Source organism: Typopeltis vanoorti, chromosome 19 (genome assembly GCF_054136105.1).
Source record: "Typopeltis vanoorti isolate ZY-2024b chromosome 19, IOZ_Tvanoo_1.0, whole genome shotgun sequence".
Taxonomy (NCBI): Eukaryota; Metazoa; Arthropoda; class Arachnida; order Uropygi; family Thelyphonidae; genus Typopeltis; species Typopeltis vanoorti.
This window is the reverse complement of record NC_143567.1, coordinates 103,036,339-103,056,569: the sequence shown is the minus strand read 5'-3', so window position 1 is coordinate 103,056,569 and position 20,231 is coordinate 103,036,339. Positions and strand designations below refer to the sequence as shown.

The 20,231-nt window shown below is 36.0% G+C and overlaps 1 protein-coding gene across 1 annotated transcript in view; it reads left to right on the top strand.

Annotated features, from left to right (window-relative positions):
* LOC150096409 (protein still life, isoform SIF type 1-like) overlaps positions 1-20,231 on the top strand; it is a 479,324-nt gene that overhangs the window by 395,535 nt on the left and 63,558 nt on the right. Inside the window, exons 20-22 of the mRNA XM_090409055.1 lie at positions 7,544-7,738; positions 16,120-16,228; positions 19,996-20,175. Coding sequence (XP_090265181.1) covers positions 7,544-7,738; positions 16,120-16,228; positions 19,996-20,175 — 484 coding nt within the window. The remainder of the gene's footprint in view (positions 1-7,543; positions 7,739-16,119; positions 16,229-19,995; positions 20,176-20,231) is intronic.

The following is a 20,231-nucleotide window of genomic DNA, read 5'->3' as shown; positions in this document are numbered from 1 at the left end:
AGTGTGGAACAAAACGTTTGGATAAATTTCTTAGGTGATATTACATAAATTCATTATTCTTGTTAGTACACTGATACAATATGGCAGTAAAAGGCAAGTTGTTGCATAAAGTAAATTTTTGAAAGATTGTAGATCTTTCAAAAATGGTACAGTGCTGTGAATGTAGTATGTATGCATGGGAAGATGCAACAGATATTTATGTAGAGAGGCAAAATAAGAGAAAAGAGCACGTGTGAGTATGTGGGAAGTGCAATATTCTGATGGACCACAAGGTGAGTTTAAATATTAGTTTAAATAGTTGAATTATCAGTAGGAAGCAAGGCATCATAACTGAAATGGCAGTCGAGGAAGATTGTGCAAATGTTCAGAAAGTGTATGTGGGAAAGTGATAGCAAGGAAAAAGGGTTCAACTGACAACAAAACAGGTGATAATGATGTTGAAAAATAGAGTGCAATTAATGGTAAGGTGGCAAGTGAGGTTAACAGCAAACAAGCATGTGTGACTCGCAATAAAATAGTGAGAGTAAATGATAGCGAAAATATGATGCAAAATTTGAAAGCTGAGTTGGTAAAGATGAAGTAAGAGATGAGGTGGATGTAGAGTGAAATTAAGAGAACTGTAGAAATATATGCAAGAGTGAAGAAGATGAGAAGATGAAAACAAATGATGTCAGTAGGAAAGAGGTAACGAAAGATCTGTGAGTGGTGTTGTATGGGGATTCAGTTATTACAGGTGTGGTAAATGAGAAGATGTATAAGGTTTGTCACAATACGCGAGACTAAAACAACATGGTGTACTTAAACAAAATTGTAGCAGCAACACAAAGACTAGAGTCCTAATTTTGGCACCCTCTATCTGAAAAAAAAAAAAAAAAAAAGCTATCATATATTACTAGAGTCCTAGAAAAGTGCTAGTTTTTTCTTAATATGACTGTCTCCCAGATCTTCGGCAAGTTATTACAGCCATATTTGTTGAGATTTGGAGTGTGTTTTAGGGCTTCTGTCGCCTCTAAGAACAATCTCTCTGATTTATACTCAATCTCTCGGGTTTCTGTGTAGTACTTTAAGGCACATCCGAAAAGATCTCAAGAATTCTCAATAAACATAAACTACGCACTACATTCAGACCATGTAGCAAATTAGCCACCCTCATCCGCTCACCCAAGGATAGCATTCCTCCTTTATCACATCCAGGAGTCTACCAAGTACCCTGCTCATGCAATCAAGCCTACTACAGTCAAACAGGAAGAACTGTGAACATCCGCATCAGCGAACATAAAAGATACGTCCGGAATTATCATTATGGGAAGTCGGGCCTAGCAGACCATGCTCTGGATACCCCTGTACACAGGATCAACTAATAACACAAAAGTACTACACAGAAACCCGTATAAATCAGAGAGATTGTTCTTAGAGGCGACAGAAGCCCTATTTTAATACAGCCATATTTGTTGAGATTTGGAGTGTGTTAACTTGCCGAAGATCTGGGAGACAGTCATATTAAGAAAAAACTAGCACTTTTCTAGGACTCTAGTAATATATGATATCTTTTTTTTTCTTTTTTTTTTCAGATAGAGGGCGCCAAAATCAGGACTCTAGTCTTTGTGTTGCTGCTACAATTTTGTTTAAGTACACCATGTTGTTTTAGTCTCGCGTATTGTGACAAACAGTGTTTTTGTGCTCTGAAGATGCTGGTTATAACACCAGCAAAATATCAGCATTAAGTTAATAAATTAATTATTTACTTAGTTTCTGTGTTCTATTATACCGTTAAAATAATAAACAACATGTTCGACGAACACATAAATGTATAAGGTTTGTTTTCCAAGAGGCAAAATGAATAGATTGATTGAGATGTCGGATATGAGGAGTAAGTGAGAAAAAAAGTTGGTATTGGTAGTAAGATTGAGCATACCTGAGCAACACACTGACTACCTGAAGGTAGTCAGTGTGTTGCTCAGGTATGACAGTGATGATGAGACAGAGAGCAAGAATTATGAATGATATGTTAGCAGAGATGTGTGAGGAGAAAATAGTGCAATTTGTTAATGTGTGAAATGAGTTTGAAGGATAAATTGAACTGTATAAGAGTGATGGACTGCATTTGAATGATTTTGGTGCGAGTCATTTGGAGAGACTGCTGCTGGAATAGAGAGTAATGATTGCAGAGAATGAATCTGAGCAAATAAAAAACAATGTGCAAGAGTGGGAGAGTAAGGATGGAGGGATTGAAGTGGGTAGCATGAGCATAGAGAATGAGAAAACAAGTGTGCAAGATAAAGAGGGAAATGTGGAAACTCAGGGTGAACAGGGGAACACAGCATGGAAAAAAAAGGTTGATGCTCAAAGAGAATGTGAATGTGCATGTAGACAAGAAGGGAATGGAATAGCTTGGGATGTAGGGAAAAACAGTTGGATTTGAAGAAGGTTCTGGAATGAGTAAGGAGAAAAAGAAACAGCTTGAGGAAGGTATGGAGAAGTCAAATCTAATAAGTAGAATCAGTGAAACTTGTTATAGATCCGGGAATGAGCAGTTATGTTTATATATGAAAGCTAGAAGTATCAGAAACAAGGGAAATGAAATGGTACCATTGATTGAGTTTGTTCATCCAAAAATTGTTGGAATAAGTGAGACATGGTTGGATAAGGATGACATGCTGACAGGAATAGAGATGGAAGGGTATAATGTATTTCGTGAAGATAGAAAGGGTAAAAAGGGAGGTGGAGTGTTATTTGTAATAGAAGAGTTTCTGTACAAGGTAAAGATGCAAGGGGGAAATAGTGGCAGTGGTTTTGGGGCACTATGGTGTGAGATAGAGGTGACTAGCATAAAATACTTAATCAGATGTTGCTATAGACCTGGTAATGTGAAGGGTAGTGACCATGAAATGTATAAGCAAATTAGCAAAGAAAGTAGGAAAAGGAAAAGTAGGAAAAGTGGGAGATCTTAATTATGGCACTCTAGATTGGGATGACGAGACAACAACTGAAAACAATGAAACTTAGTTTCTCGGGTTTTTAAGAGATAACTATCTCAGGTAGTATGTAACAAAAGGAATGCAAGGATTGAGGGTCTTGAATTTGATCATCTCATCAGAGGATGTTATTATAAATGAGATGTCAAAAATGGTGAAAATGACCATGAAGTGATTAACTGGGTGGTTAACCAGGATCCAGAATTGGATTCTGGTCCTCAAAAAGATAATACCACTGTTGACAACAGTGGTATTATCTTTGGCGGATAGCACAGATTTGCTAACAGTAGGTCATGTTTTCGTAATCTACTTACTTATTACAATAAAGTGATTGGATGAGGGGAGATGGATACACGGTAGTAAGTACGTTTAGATTTTGCAAAGGGTTTTGATAGATTACTGCATGATAAATTCATAATCAAACTAGAATGGATGGGATTGGATATTAGACTAGTGCATTTGATGGAGATTGGCTATCTGATAGATGTCAGCAAGTTGTGTATGGGGAGAAATATCCAAAAATGAAGAAAGTCACTAGGGGCACCTCATGGGTCTATTTTAGTGTCGTTGCTGTTTAACCTGTATCTTAATGATATTGGTAAGGATTTGGATGGGGATATTCAGTTTTTTGCAGATGATGCAAAGTTGGGATGAACTATGAGGAGTAGAGCAGATGTTGTGGCCTCCCAAGAATACTTGAATAGGTTGAGTAGATGGGTATGGGAGTGGGGATGCCAGTTCAACATTGCAAAATGTAAGATTTTAAAATTTGGTAAACAAAGATGGTATGTAGAATTTACTCTTGGTGGGGATATATCGTTCAAGGTGGAGGAAATAAGAGATCTTGGAATAATGACAGATATCCAAAATTTAGAGGACACATTGCCAAAATTGTGCGGACAGCACAACGAATTCTGACAATGATGTGGAGGACACTGACTTATAGAAGTAAGGAGATTCTGATATTTAAACACTTCCTATTCTGGTTCCATTGTATAAGGCCTTGATTAGGCCACATATGGACTACTATGCACAGATTTGGTTACCTTGGTTTTGAAAAGGATGAAGAGATGTTGGAAAGGGTATACTCTGAAATGCTGAATACAAAGATAGGTTGAGAAGATGCAATTCACAAAGTCTGGTGGATAGGATGAAGAGGGGTGATATGATATTATTATTATTATTATTCGTGACACCTCCAAGGAGTCCGAAGACTCATCGCGGTAGGACACCTACAACTGTCTCAACCACTACACCGAACCTCTACTACGAGTCATCTCCATCAATGCCATCTACCGCCCACCTCCACCACAACTAGTATTTTTTGTCTGTAAATTGCGTGTGTTCTGAAGGCCCGATTTATCTGTATGTGAGATGAAAAACCCGAGTTTCCAGGAGAAAAAAACCCTGCTACCTCCGTATGAGATCGGCTAACTCACCTCCGATTAAAATCGTTCAGATAAAGATTCCTCCTGTTGCGACGAGAATCGAACTTAGGCCTATTCCAATCGAAGGGCGCAATGTACCGTTGTTCTTCCAATTGCGCTGCAGAGACGATAGAGACATACAAGTTGGTAAAGGGTTGTTATAGGATTAATGTTAAAGGGGGGTTTTCATAAAATAGTGGGAGATTGGTGGACAACAAGAGGTCATCCCTGGAAGCTGTATAGGGAGGGTGTTAGCAAGGGAGTGAGAAGCAGCTTTTTTGCATGAAGAGGTGTAAATTATTGGAACGCATTGCCCTAGCCCATGGTGTCTGCATAGCTGCAGAAAATTTGATGGTATTTGTGTATGATTCCTGGATGATTCTTTGACTCTACAGAGTCTTTGAATAATAATAATTCCTACAGCCGTTTTAACATTTGATCCAAGCAACACACAAACCTCTTATTTCACTTCTAATCGTTGCTTCCTTTTTGCATCTTGCAGCATCATTTACTGCAGTATGATATATATACTGATAAAGTGCATATACTATACCATCTTCTTCTTCCCATTCTTCCACAACCTGCTTCTCAGTCTCTTTCTCTTAGCCATACTAATTTTATCTTGACTCTGTGTACTCTTAGCAAATAACAGTCACTCCAAATGTCCAATGCCAAACCCATTCAAATGCAATTCATCAATCCTCATAGCATATATGCAACCTATTCCAAAAAAGAGGTAAAAATCTGCTACCAACTTATTACAATCATCTCTTCAAAGTAATGGAGAAAATTATCAACAGTCAATGTCTCCATTACTAGAAGCTTACTAGTTAATGAGTGACAAACCAGTATATGGATTCTGCTACTCCTAAATCCACAGCTGACCTCTTGGCCTACATCATCCATCATTGGACATGTGCCTTGTAAAGATTTGGAGAAATGTGATGTTGTGCCTGACATTTTCAAAGTATTTGTAGAATAGAGTAAGTAACAAAATAGAGTAAGTAGAGTAAGTGCCCTCCCTCAATGAGTCTTTGGACTCCCTGGAGGTGTCGAATAATAATAATATTTGATCATGTGTGCATGTCCCATTGTATAAAGCTTTGATCAGACCACATCTGGATTTTGGTCAGATCTGGTCACAGATTTGAAGGGGATGAAGTAATCTTGGAGATGGATAACAAAAATTATATTAGGATTGTACAATTTTGATTATGAGGAAAGGCTGAGAGCATGCAGACTGCAGAGTTTGGTGGATAGGAGACAAAGGTGGAGGGGATATGATTAAGATATTTAAGATGTTGAAGGGTTATTATTGGATTAACACTTAGGAGATTTTCATATGGTAGAACAAGGAGAAGGACAAGAAACCATCCCTGGAAGTCTCAAAAAAGGAAATAGTGTGTAAAACGGTAAGACGTTTTTTGCATGGAGAGTAGTATGAGCATGGAATGATTGCCTGAGAGAGCAATGAAAGGATGGATGAATTTAGAGTGGTACAATAGCAGGTTAACACTAGTCTCTTGACTAGTGTTAACCTCCCATGATGAATCTTTTGACTCCATGGAGGTTAAGACAATAATAATAATAATTGTTATTATTATTATTATTAAACCTTTTGCTCACTCAAAAGGTTTCCATTCTCATCAATTTAGGTTTCTATTTTGACTCTAACCAGCTTCTCTAATACTTCACCATTGATCTCTATTTGGATGCCATTAGCTTCAATTCTCCCTTGTGCACTGGGACTATTTTTCCTTCTTGCTACTCTTCAGGGACTATTTCTGTTGAGACTTGCTGAACAATTAAATCAAGGGCACTTCCAGCTCTTTCACGCATTCCCTTAATATATATGGTCATATCCCATTCCATCCCATCCCATTTATTAACATCAAAGTTACATAAAATTTTAAACACTTCCCATTCTTGAACTGTTACCCTTCTGTTCTCCTACCTATTGTTATTCTGTTTCTCCTATCACCCATCTAACCCATCAAATATGCTAAGCAAATACTAATTGGACGTGGCCACTGCATCTTCAACAGATGTGCATGTTCCATCTCAAGCAACTAAAGTCTGGTTTCTATATTAACCCTTTCTTCTGCTAGTGACATAACTTCCAGTCTCTTTTAACATGTCAAATCCTTCTTCCTTACTACATCCATCACTTTCCTAGCCTGTGCCTTATCCTGAGAAGAGTACTTTGTTCTTAATTTTTTCTTCATAACATCCTCTTTCTTAAAAGCTCCTGCAGAATTCCATAATCTATCCATTTCATTCCCACTTTATTTATCCTTCTAACCTTAGGCATACAATTTGACATTGCCATAAGTAACTGATTTGAATCCAATTTTCAGGCAATGCTGATTTTTCTCTGTTCAACAGATTAAGCCATGGCATGTCACCAATCTTTTCCTTAATTTATCACAGTCCACTGGGCTGTAATTCCACACATCTCTTTTTGTCCCATGAAGCTTATACCTCTACACTACTTCTTATGTCAAAACCATTTGGTGGCAATGTGAAAACATTTTCTAATATCACTGTATGAGATAATATTAAATCCAAGACTCGTGTCCCACATGTTTACTCAACCATATGCTGTGTAAGGTAATTATTCCTAAGTAAGCTCAAGGAATTCAATCTTATCACTCATATTATTTTCTTCCTCTAGTCAATACTTCCTCTTTCTCACCTGCCCCCACCCTCCACTTTTATTTATAATTACAGTATTATTATTATTATTATTATTATTATTATTATTATTATTTTGCTATTCAAAGCTTTCTCAAATCAAAAGACCAATTTGTGGTAGTCCTTACTATCAGACTGTACATTAAATTCATTTTATGTAATGTCTTGTACATAAAATTCTATGTAAAATAATGTTCTATGTAAAAATTAGTGATATTTGGGATTACAATAATTTTTGCCACATTATCAGCATGTGTGTTTAATAAGATGTATTTTTGCATATTCAGATGCAAGAATACATCTTATTATACAAAAAAAATTTATTTAGGTCCATTAAAGGAAAACTATAATAATCACAATGGATTCTGATAAATCAGAATTACAACTCATTAAAATTAGAAATATTTCATGCACACTTTATCAAAATATTATTTTCTTTTCACTCAGCACCTCAATAGTCTTCTGGAACATTACTTGGAGCCAATGAAAAAAGAAACATTCCTTTCTAATTCAGAAGTTAATGCCCTCTTTGGGAATATTCAGGAAATTGTACAATTCCAACGAGTCTTTCTCCGGAGTTTAGAAGATGCCATAACCTCAGATCCTAATTTTTTCAAACTGGAGCATCCTAGTCAGTTTAAGGTAGCTATCTTTAAATAAATTATTACAAATACTGATATTCAGGACATGACTATTATTTTTTTATTTTATTATTCTGGTAATTGACATGATTTATTTCCATCCATAGCCACTGTCTGGTAGTATATACTGCAAACCATTCATCTTGGTTAAATGGTCACTGATGAGCTATCAACTGCTCCATTTAATTTACTCATTGTTAAGCTTGCCTACCCTCTAGCAATGCATTTTTTGTTATGGCAAAATTATGAAACCTATTACTCATATTCCAAATCCATCTTCAATCTTCATATTAGGGTCATCATTTGAAGTATACATATACACAGAAACAAATCACATTATAATTCACACAGTATGCCAAAGTATCACTAATTTGTCAATTGTTACCTTATGTTAAATGCATTCATATTATCCTGTAATTAAAAATATAAATAAATGCAAAGAAGCCTAATCAATATCTTAATCAATATTTAATGTAATGGCCTAATCAAGTTTAAAATAAGGGCTGAGCTTGTAATGCTTGTAGAAAGGCTTAAACATGGTTTACATGCTTACGCTGGTTAAACATGATTATTAAATACTTAAGGAATTGATGATGCCGAATGCTGAAATGCTACGTGTGGTCTATTCTGCTCTATGGAGTTGAAACATGGACATTGAAGGCGACAACCATCAAGAAAATCGAAGCCTTTGAGATGTGGCTATACAGAAGAATGCTAAAGATATCATGGACAGAAAAAATTACCAATGAAGATGTCTTAAAATCCATTTGCAAAGCTAAACATCTTGTACAAATAATCAAGAAACGAAAAACATCATATCTTGGCCACATCATGAGAAACAGCAAATACCAACTTCTACAAACTATTTTGATAGGAAGAATTGGTGGCAAAGGAACTAGAGGAAGAAAAAGAATATCATGGTTTGACAACATCAAGACGTGGACAGGACAGAGCAGTGCACAACTGCTCAGATTAGCACAAGAGCGCAGTTTGTTCACCAAGATGGTCACTGACCTTCAATAGAAGATAGCACAATAATAAGAAGAAGGAATTGACAGCACATAAGCAAACTTAACCATTGTATAAGCCTTTCTACAAGAATTACTATCATCCGCTGAGATTCCATCGCATGCAAGGCCCGCCAATGCGGCAAAATAAAGCTGAAGTTATTGAGATAACTGAATCATCTGACCTGCTAAAACGCTGCTGGGATAATCAGGTAATCCCAAATTGTGTGAAATTTAAGCACCGTTTCTTTTCACAGAAAGCTCTATAACCGCACGAGCTATGCTTTGCTACAGGAACAAATTAACACTACACACAGTTCCCTAGCTGACGCAAAAAAAAGCTATTTTAGCGGTAGAATAAGAGCTTTCTAATACGTAAGATGAAAAGCCAAATGGCTATTTTTTCTGGCAAGGTTGATAAGTATATTGATAAGCATACTGGCTGAAAAACAATAAGGAATTTTTATCTCCTTTACTTAGCTGTCTAATACATTAAATCATGAACTTTGGTCAATTCTACATGACGTCTCATGCATTGCGGCAAATAACGAATTCAAAAAAATGCAGAGTCGACATATCAACAAGTTTGATAAATTAAAAAAGAACTGTACGTCCAAACCAAAACTACCAACCAACACTGTAGTTAACCTTTCTTCAGTTATTTTGAAGCCTGAAGCACTCAACACTCTGTCACGTGGTCACAACTTCGCCATTGCTCCTAGGAAAATACCGGCCGAGGAATTAATGATCCAGATTGAAAATACAGGATTGGATAGATGAAAATGGGATACTGTATGGGGGACAGCACAGTTTTGTGAAGGGTAGATTATGCCTCAGTAACTTGCTCACATTTTATAACACAGTGACGGCTGAACTGGATAAGGGTAATTAGTTTACAGTGATTCTACTGGACCTTGTTAAGGAGGCATTTGACAGGATACTACATGGAATTCTAATCAGTAAACTGCAGCGTATGGGGATGGATATAGGGGTGGTGAGATGGATAGGAGGGTAATTGATGGAGAGATGTCAGAGAGTGGTTTATTCAGGTGTAGAGTCCAGAAGACGACCTGTGACTATTGGTGTGCTGCAGTGTTCTGTTTTTGGATGACTACTGTTTAATTTGTTCATTAACGATATAGGAAAGGATCTGAGAGGAACTGTTCATTTGTTTGTTGATGATGAAAAGTTGGGTAGAGCAATAGTGCTCTACCCAACAGTTGTTAAGCAATAGGATAACGAAATTTTGCAGGATGATTTGGATAGTTTGGAGGGCTGGGCTAAGGAGAGTGGATGTCAATTTAATGTGCCAAAATGTAAGGCTATACATTTTGGGGTGAAAAGATTAGCAGAAGTATACCACATTGGTGGAACTGTACTCCAGGAGATTGACGTTTGGAAGTGTTGGTGGATAGGGAGTTGAAGTTCATTGGGCATATCGCAAAAGTGGCTAAATCAGCTCATCAAATCACGTGGTTGCTGAAAAATACTTTGACGAGCAGAGACAAATAGATTATAGTTCCTCTGTATCGAGCCTTTATAAGACCCCACCTAGACTACTGTGCCCAAATTTGGGTTTCTTTTTGATGGGGAGGATCCAGAGACGACTGACCAAGATGATAGCAGGTCTATGGAATGAACCTTATGAGAACAAGCTGAAGATTTGTGGCTCGCAGAAATTGGTCGATAGGCAGAAAAGGGGTGATATGATTGAGACATTCAAATTACTGAAGGGTTTCTATAAGATTAATTCAGAAGATATTTTTGAGAATAGGACTGGTGGTGGGAGGACTAGGGGCCATACATGGAAGCTGGGCAAGAACTTGGTTAGCAGGAGTGTTAGAGCTAGGTTTTTTATTTGGAGAGTGATGAATGAGTGGAATAAGCTGCCAGAGTCTGTTGTGGGTGCCATGACTGTATCTATCATACATGTAAATGAGTTCACGGCAAGGTATGATAGATACTGTGTGAATGTTGAATAGTTGTTCTTGACATGATGTTAGGGCCTCCCTCGATGAGTCTATGGACTCCTTGGATTTGCCCATCATAATAATAATAATAATAATAATAATAAATATTTAGCCAAAGCGCTCACACACTATACTGGCAACACACCATCACACATAAAAAAACTCATCATCATCATCATCAAATTCCTGCCATGTACCCTCAAGGGGTGTACAGGATATGACAGTACTACATGAAAAAATTACATCATTACTAACTTCCTATCTACAATTTTCCTCCAAATCAGTCTGTTACTTGTCAAGACTCCAACATTATCAGATCTTATATTTCTATCGTCTAAGGCACTTTGTACCGTATCAATCCACCTATATCTTGGTCTTCCTCTGGGTCGTTTTCCTGCCAACCTGGCAGAGAACACTTGTTTTGCTAATCTTTCCTCTCCCATTCTATTTAAGTGACCATACCACCTGAGATTAGCTCTGCTAACGCATTCCTGGATGGATAAAAAACTCGGCCCACTTCAAAGTCAGTGTAGAAACCTTACACTCCAACATACTGACAAAATGGTCAGTTTTGACGTCTCCTCCTTATTCACAAATGTCCCCCTCAAAGAAACCTTAGAGCTAATCCAAGCTAAATTTCCTCCCGATATCTCAGCCCTATTTCAGTTCACAATGAACTCAGGCTATTTCGTTTGGCAGGAAAAATTCTACAAATATAAATATAAATATTCTACAAGATAGAGGGGACAGCCAAGGATTCACCACTTTCCTCACCCTTGGCCAACTTCTTTATGCAGACTTTTGAAGAGAAAGCCTTAAAATCTTCCCCACAAACACCTACCATATGGCTTCTATGTTGATGATGTGTTCGCTATTTGGCCACATGGCTCGGATACACTCCTCTCCTTCCTAACACACTTAAACAACCAACACCCTAGAATCAAGTTCACCCTGGAAAAAGAGGAAAACAATAGCCTTCCCCTCATAAACACACTAGTCATCTGCCAACCTGATGGAACCTTGATTTTCTCAGTTTATAGAAAACTCACCCATACAGGCAGATACATTCACGAACAATCCCACCTCACCCATAACAATATTATGGAGTTATGAAGACACTATTCGACAGGTCTAAACTAATCTGTTCAAATGACAAAGCCCTACCCACTGAACTAAATCACATCCTTAACACTTTCTCAGCCAATGGCTCCCCCCCCCCTCAAAAAAAAATCCAAAAAATAATAAAACCAGTAATCCACAACCCTCACAAAAACGATTACTCTAAATCCATCACCATTCCCTACATCCAAGGCACCTCGAAAAAAATCAACAAAATCCTAAAAAAACATGACTTGACCTCTTGTTACAGACCATATAGAAAATTGGCATCCCTTATCCGCTCCACTAAAGACCAACCACTTCCCCTAGACCTACCTGGTGTATACCAGGTCCCTTGCAGCTGTAAATTGTCTTATTTTGGCCAAACAGGTAGGACACCAAATATCAGAATCTCAGAACACAAGGACTGCATCCGATTTCACCAGTAAAGCCACTCTGGTCTTGCAGACCATGCTCTGGATACTCACCACAGAATAAGGTGGAAGAAAGCCACAGTAATTCACCGCAGCAAGTTCAAATATGAAAGACTATTCATGGAATCAGCCTCAGCCCTTAGGAACATGCCAAACCTCAACAAATTTGGATGCATGAGACTTCCCCAAATTTGGGAAACATACATCAGGAGAACTTCAGCCCAAAGGCCAAGAACACCTAATATAGCCTGCTAGAGGGCACCATCAGGACTTTAGGAAAATGGTAGCTTCCTCGATTCGTTTCTCATTTGCTGTTGTGTAGTACTTGCGTGCACGTGTCTTTATCTTAAGTTCCCATGAAGATGGCAACGTGACGTTGCTGAAATATTGGAAAGTATATATTAAAGTTTGATTTAATTTATATTCTAGTATACACTATCAATTCCTTAAGTATTTAAAAATCAAGCTTGTAATGGACCGAGTTGGGTTCGAGGATACATTGAGGTCGGTTGGTGAATTTAGCGCCCGTGTAAAATTGGCGATTTTTGTCTGTTTTATTGTGTTTTTCCCTTAGAAATGAGTGTTTTATAGTATATTAGTGTATATTTTAGTGTTTTATAACATATTTTTATTGAGATATTTCATAATAAGTATAAGTTTAAAATGGCGCCAAAAACGTAGAAGAAACATAACGCTAAGAAGAGGACTGCAGGCAAGAACAAGCAGGCTAGCCCCATAAACTAGGTTATTGGAGATACTGAGAAGGTTAATGAAAATGAATTAACTTCCAAAATAGCAAAATTAAATCAAATCATCAAAGAGATGACATGGGAGTTACAAAAAGTAGAGAGGAAATTAAATGAACATAGGGAGGAAAAGAAAATTAAGCAACAAAATAAGAAACAACAAAGTACAGAAACAGATGTTAGGAAGCAATGGAAATCAGGTAAGTAACGTTGTTTGTAAAAAGAAGGATATTATTTGGTATGGTTACTCTATAATAAAACATGCTATTAATGAGCAAGTTATAATTTAAAGTTTTCCTGGAGCAAAAATTAAGAATATAAAGGAATCAATTCAAAAACAGAAAAGAAAAGTAAACAAGATCATCATTTTAGTAGGTACTAACGACTTAACTAGCGATAAGTTTAGTATGAGAGAGTACATGAAAGGGTTGTTTGTTGGAAGAACCGAGAGTGAAGAGCGAGAAAGTGAAAATCATTAGTATTTCACCTCGATATTATAAAAATGAATTAAAAAGAAGGGCTATGACGGCAAAGATTAAAAAACCTAGTGAAGAATCACAGAAAAAGAGGCGAGCAATTAATCTTGAAACGAAGTTGCAAGTTATAAAGCAACATGAAGCTGGTAAGCCAGTCAGTGTGATTGCACATGATTTCGGATAGTCTCTTTCTACAGTGACAACCATTTTGAAAAATAAGGATAAAATCGTAGAGGCTGTGAAAGGATTTGCTTCCATTCAATTAACGATAGTGACGAAGCAATGACAAAGTCCTATCAGTGATTGTAAAAGCTACTTCCATCATGCATAGAGGACCTGAACCAAAAGCACATACCCCCCCCCCTTACCACTATGACCATAACTGCTAAGGCACTAAGTCTCTTCAACATGTTGAATATAATAAATTGTGGATGACTCAAAAATTGTTTAAGGATGCCTTAATCAACTATTATGTGAGCGAAATGCAAAGCTATTGTATGAAAGAAAATGTAGAATTTAAAATTTTATTAATTCTAGATAATGCTCCAGGTCATCTGTCTTATATCATTGATCTTCACCAAGTTCAAGGTCATGTTTCTCCCTCCAAACACTACTTCATTGATCCAACCAATGGATCAGAGAGTTATAGTAGTGTTTAAGGTTTATTATCTATGGAGAACTTTTTCACAAGCCATTTCTGCTAATGAAAGAAATGACCAGACTCTCATGCAATTCTGAAAAGCATTTAATATTTATCATGCTATTAAAAATATTGCTATAGTTTGGGACGAAGTGATCTCTCAATATATGAGTGGCATATGGAAAAAGACATTAAAAAGGTTTGTACTCGATTTTGGAAGTTTTGAAAAAAATGAAGACCTTTGTAAATTGAGTGAAGAAATAGTGGGCCTAGCAAACAATCTGAATCTCGAAGTGAATGATAACGACATATTTCGACTCATAGGAAGAGCCCCTGAAGAGTTGACCAATGAAGAATTGGTTGAACTGGAGGAACAACGTGCTGCAGAAGAGGAAGAACGAAAAAAGGAAGAGAAAAAAGAGAAACAAGAAGAGGTAGTTAAACGATTCACAGTGAAAGGTCTTGCAGAAATGTTCTCTGAAGTTAGCGATGTTTTCAAAATGGCTGAAGACATGGACCCCAATGTTCAACGCTACTTATTAGTAGAAAGGAAAGTACATGATGCATTTGCTTGCTATGAACACATTTATGATTTAAAGAAGAAGAGGAATAAGCAAAGCACATCGGACATTTGCAACAAAAAAACAAAGGTTACACCAGAAGAGCCACAGCTTGTCCTTTACATAGGGAAGGTAATGAAGATGTGATTGTGGAGGAAGATTTGGGCGATTATTCTCCTGTTTTATAGTGGCAGTAATGCACAGTGCAGTTTTATAATAAGATTTAAAAATTAAAATGAAGTTAAAACTTAACAGTAATAAGTACCTAGCCCTTATAACTCTGTTGATTTAATGTATCGACTTGCGTCCGAACCAACTTATGTCCTTTCTGATGGAACGGAACCCCGATGTAAGTCTAGATATGACCGTAATTCAAAATACAAGAATAAGAAAACAGTTAATATTTATTTAACTTATTTGCTGATATTTTGCTGATATTATAGCCAGCATCTTCAGAGCACAAAACAGTTTTTCACAGCACACAAACAGGAACAATTTAGTTAACAGGGAGATAGTTTGAATAATTGTAGCATTAACCAACAATAAGGAACTAAAGTTGTAATTAGTATCATCTGTTGTTGAATAAAGAGGAAGATAAAACAAGTATTAATTTTAACTTGAACTGGTCTCGCTATGTAACTAAATTATTGCTGTTCATGTACTGATAAACAGATTTTGTGCTCCAAATATACTGGAGATAATACCAGCAAAATATTAGCAAATAAGTTAAATATTAATTATTTTCCTATTATTGTTGTGTTGTGAATTAATACCAGTAAATAATTTAATATGAACTGCCAACACACAAGCTTTTCTACCCATTGAAAATTAGTTGTATTTAGGCTATCATAATATCTGAGACACTCCTCGAGAAAATAATGATGATAGTCCAAATATGATCATCTAAAATATTTTTACAATAAAAGATTATAAACTACTTCTTGCTACTTATGCAAACCATTCCTTTAACATCTTTGATCCAAAACAAAATTTGGCTTTATAATGCTTAAAACCTGGCATATCCCATTTATATGACCAAAAAGGATATTGCACAGGCTCATTTCTTTATAATTCTTCTCCAGTTTAGTGTTGTAATAGTCTTGTTGCATTGTAAATGGAATTTTAAGTAGTGTTGACAGTGGGTGTGTGTGTGTAGAATGGAGTGTCCTCCTGTGATGAGTCTCCTTAGACTCCTTGGAAGTATCACATAACAATAATAATAACTTTGCATCATCAGAACACTAGATATCTCTCTATATACCAGTATCATTAATATACAAATACTGATCCTTTTGCTTGACTTAGGTATGACATCATTTTGCCTGTGATTTGCAACTTTCTGCAAATATTAAAAAAAAAAAAAATTATACTATCATTCAGTTTAAGGTTATTATTTATATTTATGATTTAAGAATTTTATATTAATATTTATAATGCTTGTTTATTTGCAGAATGTACTATTTGCATTGGGTAATTCATTCCTTTATTATGCTGACCAGTTTAAATTATACAGTTCTTTTTGTGCCAGTCATTCCAAAGCTCAAAAAGTTTTACATCCAAGTAAGTATATATTTATTTATATTGATTTTATTTTGATTCATCTGGGAGCTGAAAATATAAAAATCCAATGCGTCCATTCAAAATAACATTTTTTTCTTAATGATAAACCACACATGACTAGTAAACCTACAGTACACTAGTACCATAGAATGCATATAAAAAAGTTGAACAGAATGAAAATGCTTAACAGTAGATTTGGAGATCTGCAGATCATATTCTTTAAGCATTACATAAGAAGTGATGTCATTCTATTTCTTGTGTGAGTTTAGAGCTGAACTGTGAAGCAATAATGACTAGTTGCTGCATGTGTCTTAACTGATTTAGAGGAATAGGAGAATTACTGATTCCAATTACAATGACTAGTAACTCATGGATACCTATGTATAAAAGTGCAGCATAATAACAGAAATGAACATGTGTGTGCAAGAGATTAGGCTGAATTAATGAACAATGAGTCAGTAGTCAGCCTAATTGCTCTCTTTTGTACTGAGTCAATTTTTATTGAACTTTTAGGAACGTCACTTCAGTATCTAATGGTTGAACAGCGCTCCTAATTGTTCAGAATTAAAGTAATGCCTGCTGCATGAAAGAAAACCTAATTTCATAAATGCATGATATGAATATTATACATAGACATATATTATACATATGAATGCACTATTATTAATGTAAAATCCTTTTTTTCTTTCAGAGCTGGATAAATTTTCAAAATTGCATAAAAATATGCTAACCTAAGGTAACTTAAAATTAAAATAATTAACAGTAAATTAAAATAAGTAACAGAATGTTGGATTATTGGAGCTGCCTCATTCTTACATCAATCTATTCAGCAATCTTTTTTTGCATACAGTGCAAATAACTCAATTTTTGACAAAAAATGCCACCTTTTTTTTTTGCAACAATAACTTCAATTCAAAGTTCATGCAACATTGCAGGAATTCTCTAGGATTCCTGCAATGTTCAGATGGACATTGATCATCAGAGATAAGAAATTGGTTGTCCCATTGTATAAACTCACACCACACCCCATCTAGATTACTGTTCTCAAATCTGGTTACTGGGATTTGAAGTGGAAGAGGGAGAATAACCTAATCACAAAGAAGAGACGTGCACATACAGATATCCACCATACAAAGGTGGATAACAAAAATGATATCAAGACAGTAGAATGTTGGTTATAAGAATAGACTGAGGATATAAAAACTAAGAGTCTAGTAGAGAGAAGAAGGATATTATTCAGATATTTCAGCTGTTGAGAGGCATTTACCAGATTAACACTGGGAATATTTTTTGTATGACAGAACAGGGATAAGTGGGTTATCTCTGAAAGTAGCTTTCTTTTTTCTTTTTTTATTGAGAGTGGGTAGGCCACTGAATGTAATACATGAATGGATGGTAAGAGACTGCAGACAGTAAACAGTTTAAGGAATGTTATGATAGGTTTGTGTTGTCTGAGCTGAATCTCCTATGATAAATCTGGTGACTTTATGGATGTCCTAAATAATAATGTACTGGAGCCTCTCAGTTTTAGATGCTTCAGCCATAATTCCAAACAATACCATATCACAGATTTCCAATTTGTTAAACATTTTTGAGGTAAATCAGCAATGTTAAGTTGTATAAAATATTATTAAGCAAAATATATATATATATATATATATCACTACTATATGACTATATAAAGGGTTCCAAGGGAGTGGAAAGAATGTAAAATTGTTCCACTGCATAAAGGTTGTGGCTTCAAATTACAAGCCAATCTGCATATCTGGAGTTGTGGTGAAGGTACTAGAGAGATTGGTGAGAAGTAGGATACAAAATTAGGTTGAAAACAGCAGTATTCTTTGTGGTTATCAGTATGAGTTTGTTAAGGGGAGATTATGTTTTACTAACTTACTTATGTATTATAACAAGGTGGCAAATACCTTGGACAGGGGAAATGCATATATAGTGGTGTACTTGGATTTTGCAAAAGCTTTTGATAGGCTCACACATGATTAAATAAATTGAAACAGATGGGATTGAATAGCAGATTTCTGAGTTGGATCCTGACTGGCTATCTGATAGGCATCAGAAAGTTGTATATGGAGGTGTGGTATCCTGTAAGAGGAAGGTCGCTAGTGGTGTATAGCAGGGGTCAGTTTTGGGAACATTGTTGTTCAGTTTGTATATTAATGATATTGGGATGGGTTTAACTAGTGATATGCCGCTGTTTGCAGATGGTACAAAATTGGGGTGCAAAATAACATAACATCTGCAGAGTCAACAGATGTTATGGCCTTGCAGGAGGACTTGAATAGATTGTATGAATGGGCAGGAACTATCAGTTCAATGTTGAAAAGTGTAAAGTTTTGAAATTTGGTAAGCAATGATGGGATGCAAAGTATACACTTTGCAAGGAAACTTTAAAGAAGGTAGAGGAAATGAGAGAGAAAGATCTGAGAGTGGTGGTGGAGAAGGACCTGAAATTCAGGGGCCACATTACACAAGTTGTAAAAACATCACATAGGATAATGGCAATGATGCAGAGAACCCTGACATGCAGAAAGAAAGAGGTTATGATACCATTATATAAGGTCTTGATCAGGACTCATATGGATTATTATGCACAGATCTGCTCACTGGAGTTATGATGATGAGGATATGTTGAAAAGGGTCCAAAGAAGAGATTCACAAAGGTTGTCAGTGGTCTTTGGAATGTGGAGTATGAGGACAGATTGAGAGAATGTAAATGACAGAGCCTTGCGAATAGATATGATTGAGACATATAAGATAGTCAGAGGTTGTTATCAGGTTGACATGGAAGAGATTTTTCATAGAATGAGGGGGGGGGGAGTAGAACAAGAGGCCATTGCTGGAAACTGTATAAAGAGAGTGTGAGCAGAGGAGTGAGTATAAGGTACTTTGCATGGAGAGTAGTTGGTAAATGGAATGCACTGCCTGAGTGTGTTGTGAATATAGACACATTGAATCATTTTAAGGCACGGTTGGATGAGCATTTTATGCAATAGTGTGTACCTCCCATGATGAGTCGACTCCATGGAAGTCGGATGTTAATAATAATAATGACGCGTATAAAGAATCTAAGGACTCATCACAGAATAATATTCCATTCCACACAACCCAGCATCTACACTAAGACCACTATCTATCATCTACACATAATGCCATCTGCATCCACTAATTGTATTTGTTTTGTCTGTAAATTGTGTGTATAGTCTGGCTGATATATCCAGGATGAAAAACTTGAGTTTTCTGAGATTAAAAAAAAAAAAAAAAAAAAAAAAAAAAAAAACTTAATACCTTTGTTTGAAATCAGCTAACTCATCTTCAGTTTATGAAAGCCTATATAAAGATTCCTCTTCTCAGGACTAGAATCGAATTCAAGTCTTTTTCAATCAAAGGGTGTAATGGTCCAGTTGTAATATGGAGATGCAAAAAATAGGAAGTGTACACCTTATTGACTACAAAGTGGATAGCACTAGAAATGCTGTACAACTTTAATAATGTTATTTTGTTTTGCACAGTTCATTTATATTTCTGATACAGAATTTTATTAATCTTAATTTAATGCATATAAGCCTCTGCAGAAGAGCAAGTTTAATTTCCCTGATTTTATGACATACAATTGACATAAAAAGAGCATTTCTTCTTCTTGTCTTTTTGATTACCTGTTTTAACACTTAAACATGATTATTTTAATGCTTTATGTCTCACTTTTTATAAAGCTTAAAAGTTCTAAAAATTCCTAATTAAATTTTTATTTTCAGATGAAGGGAACTCAGCCTTAATAGAATTCCTACAGGCTAGGAATCCCAAAGGACAACATTCCTTTTCCTTAGAATCTTATTTGATAAAGCCAATTCAAAGGATATTAAAGTATCCATTATTACTGCAGCAGTTGAAGCACATGACTGATCCTACTACCCAGGAACATATGCACTTAGCAGGTAAGATTGTTACCAATGTGTGGTGTTTATTCATTAATTTAGGAGAATGAGAATCA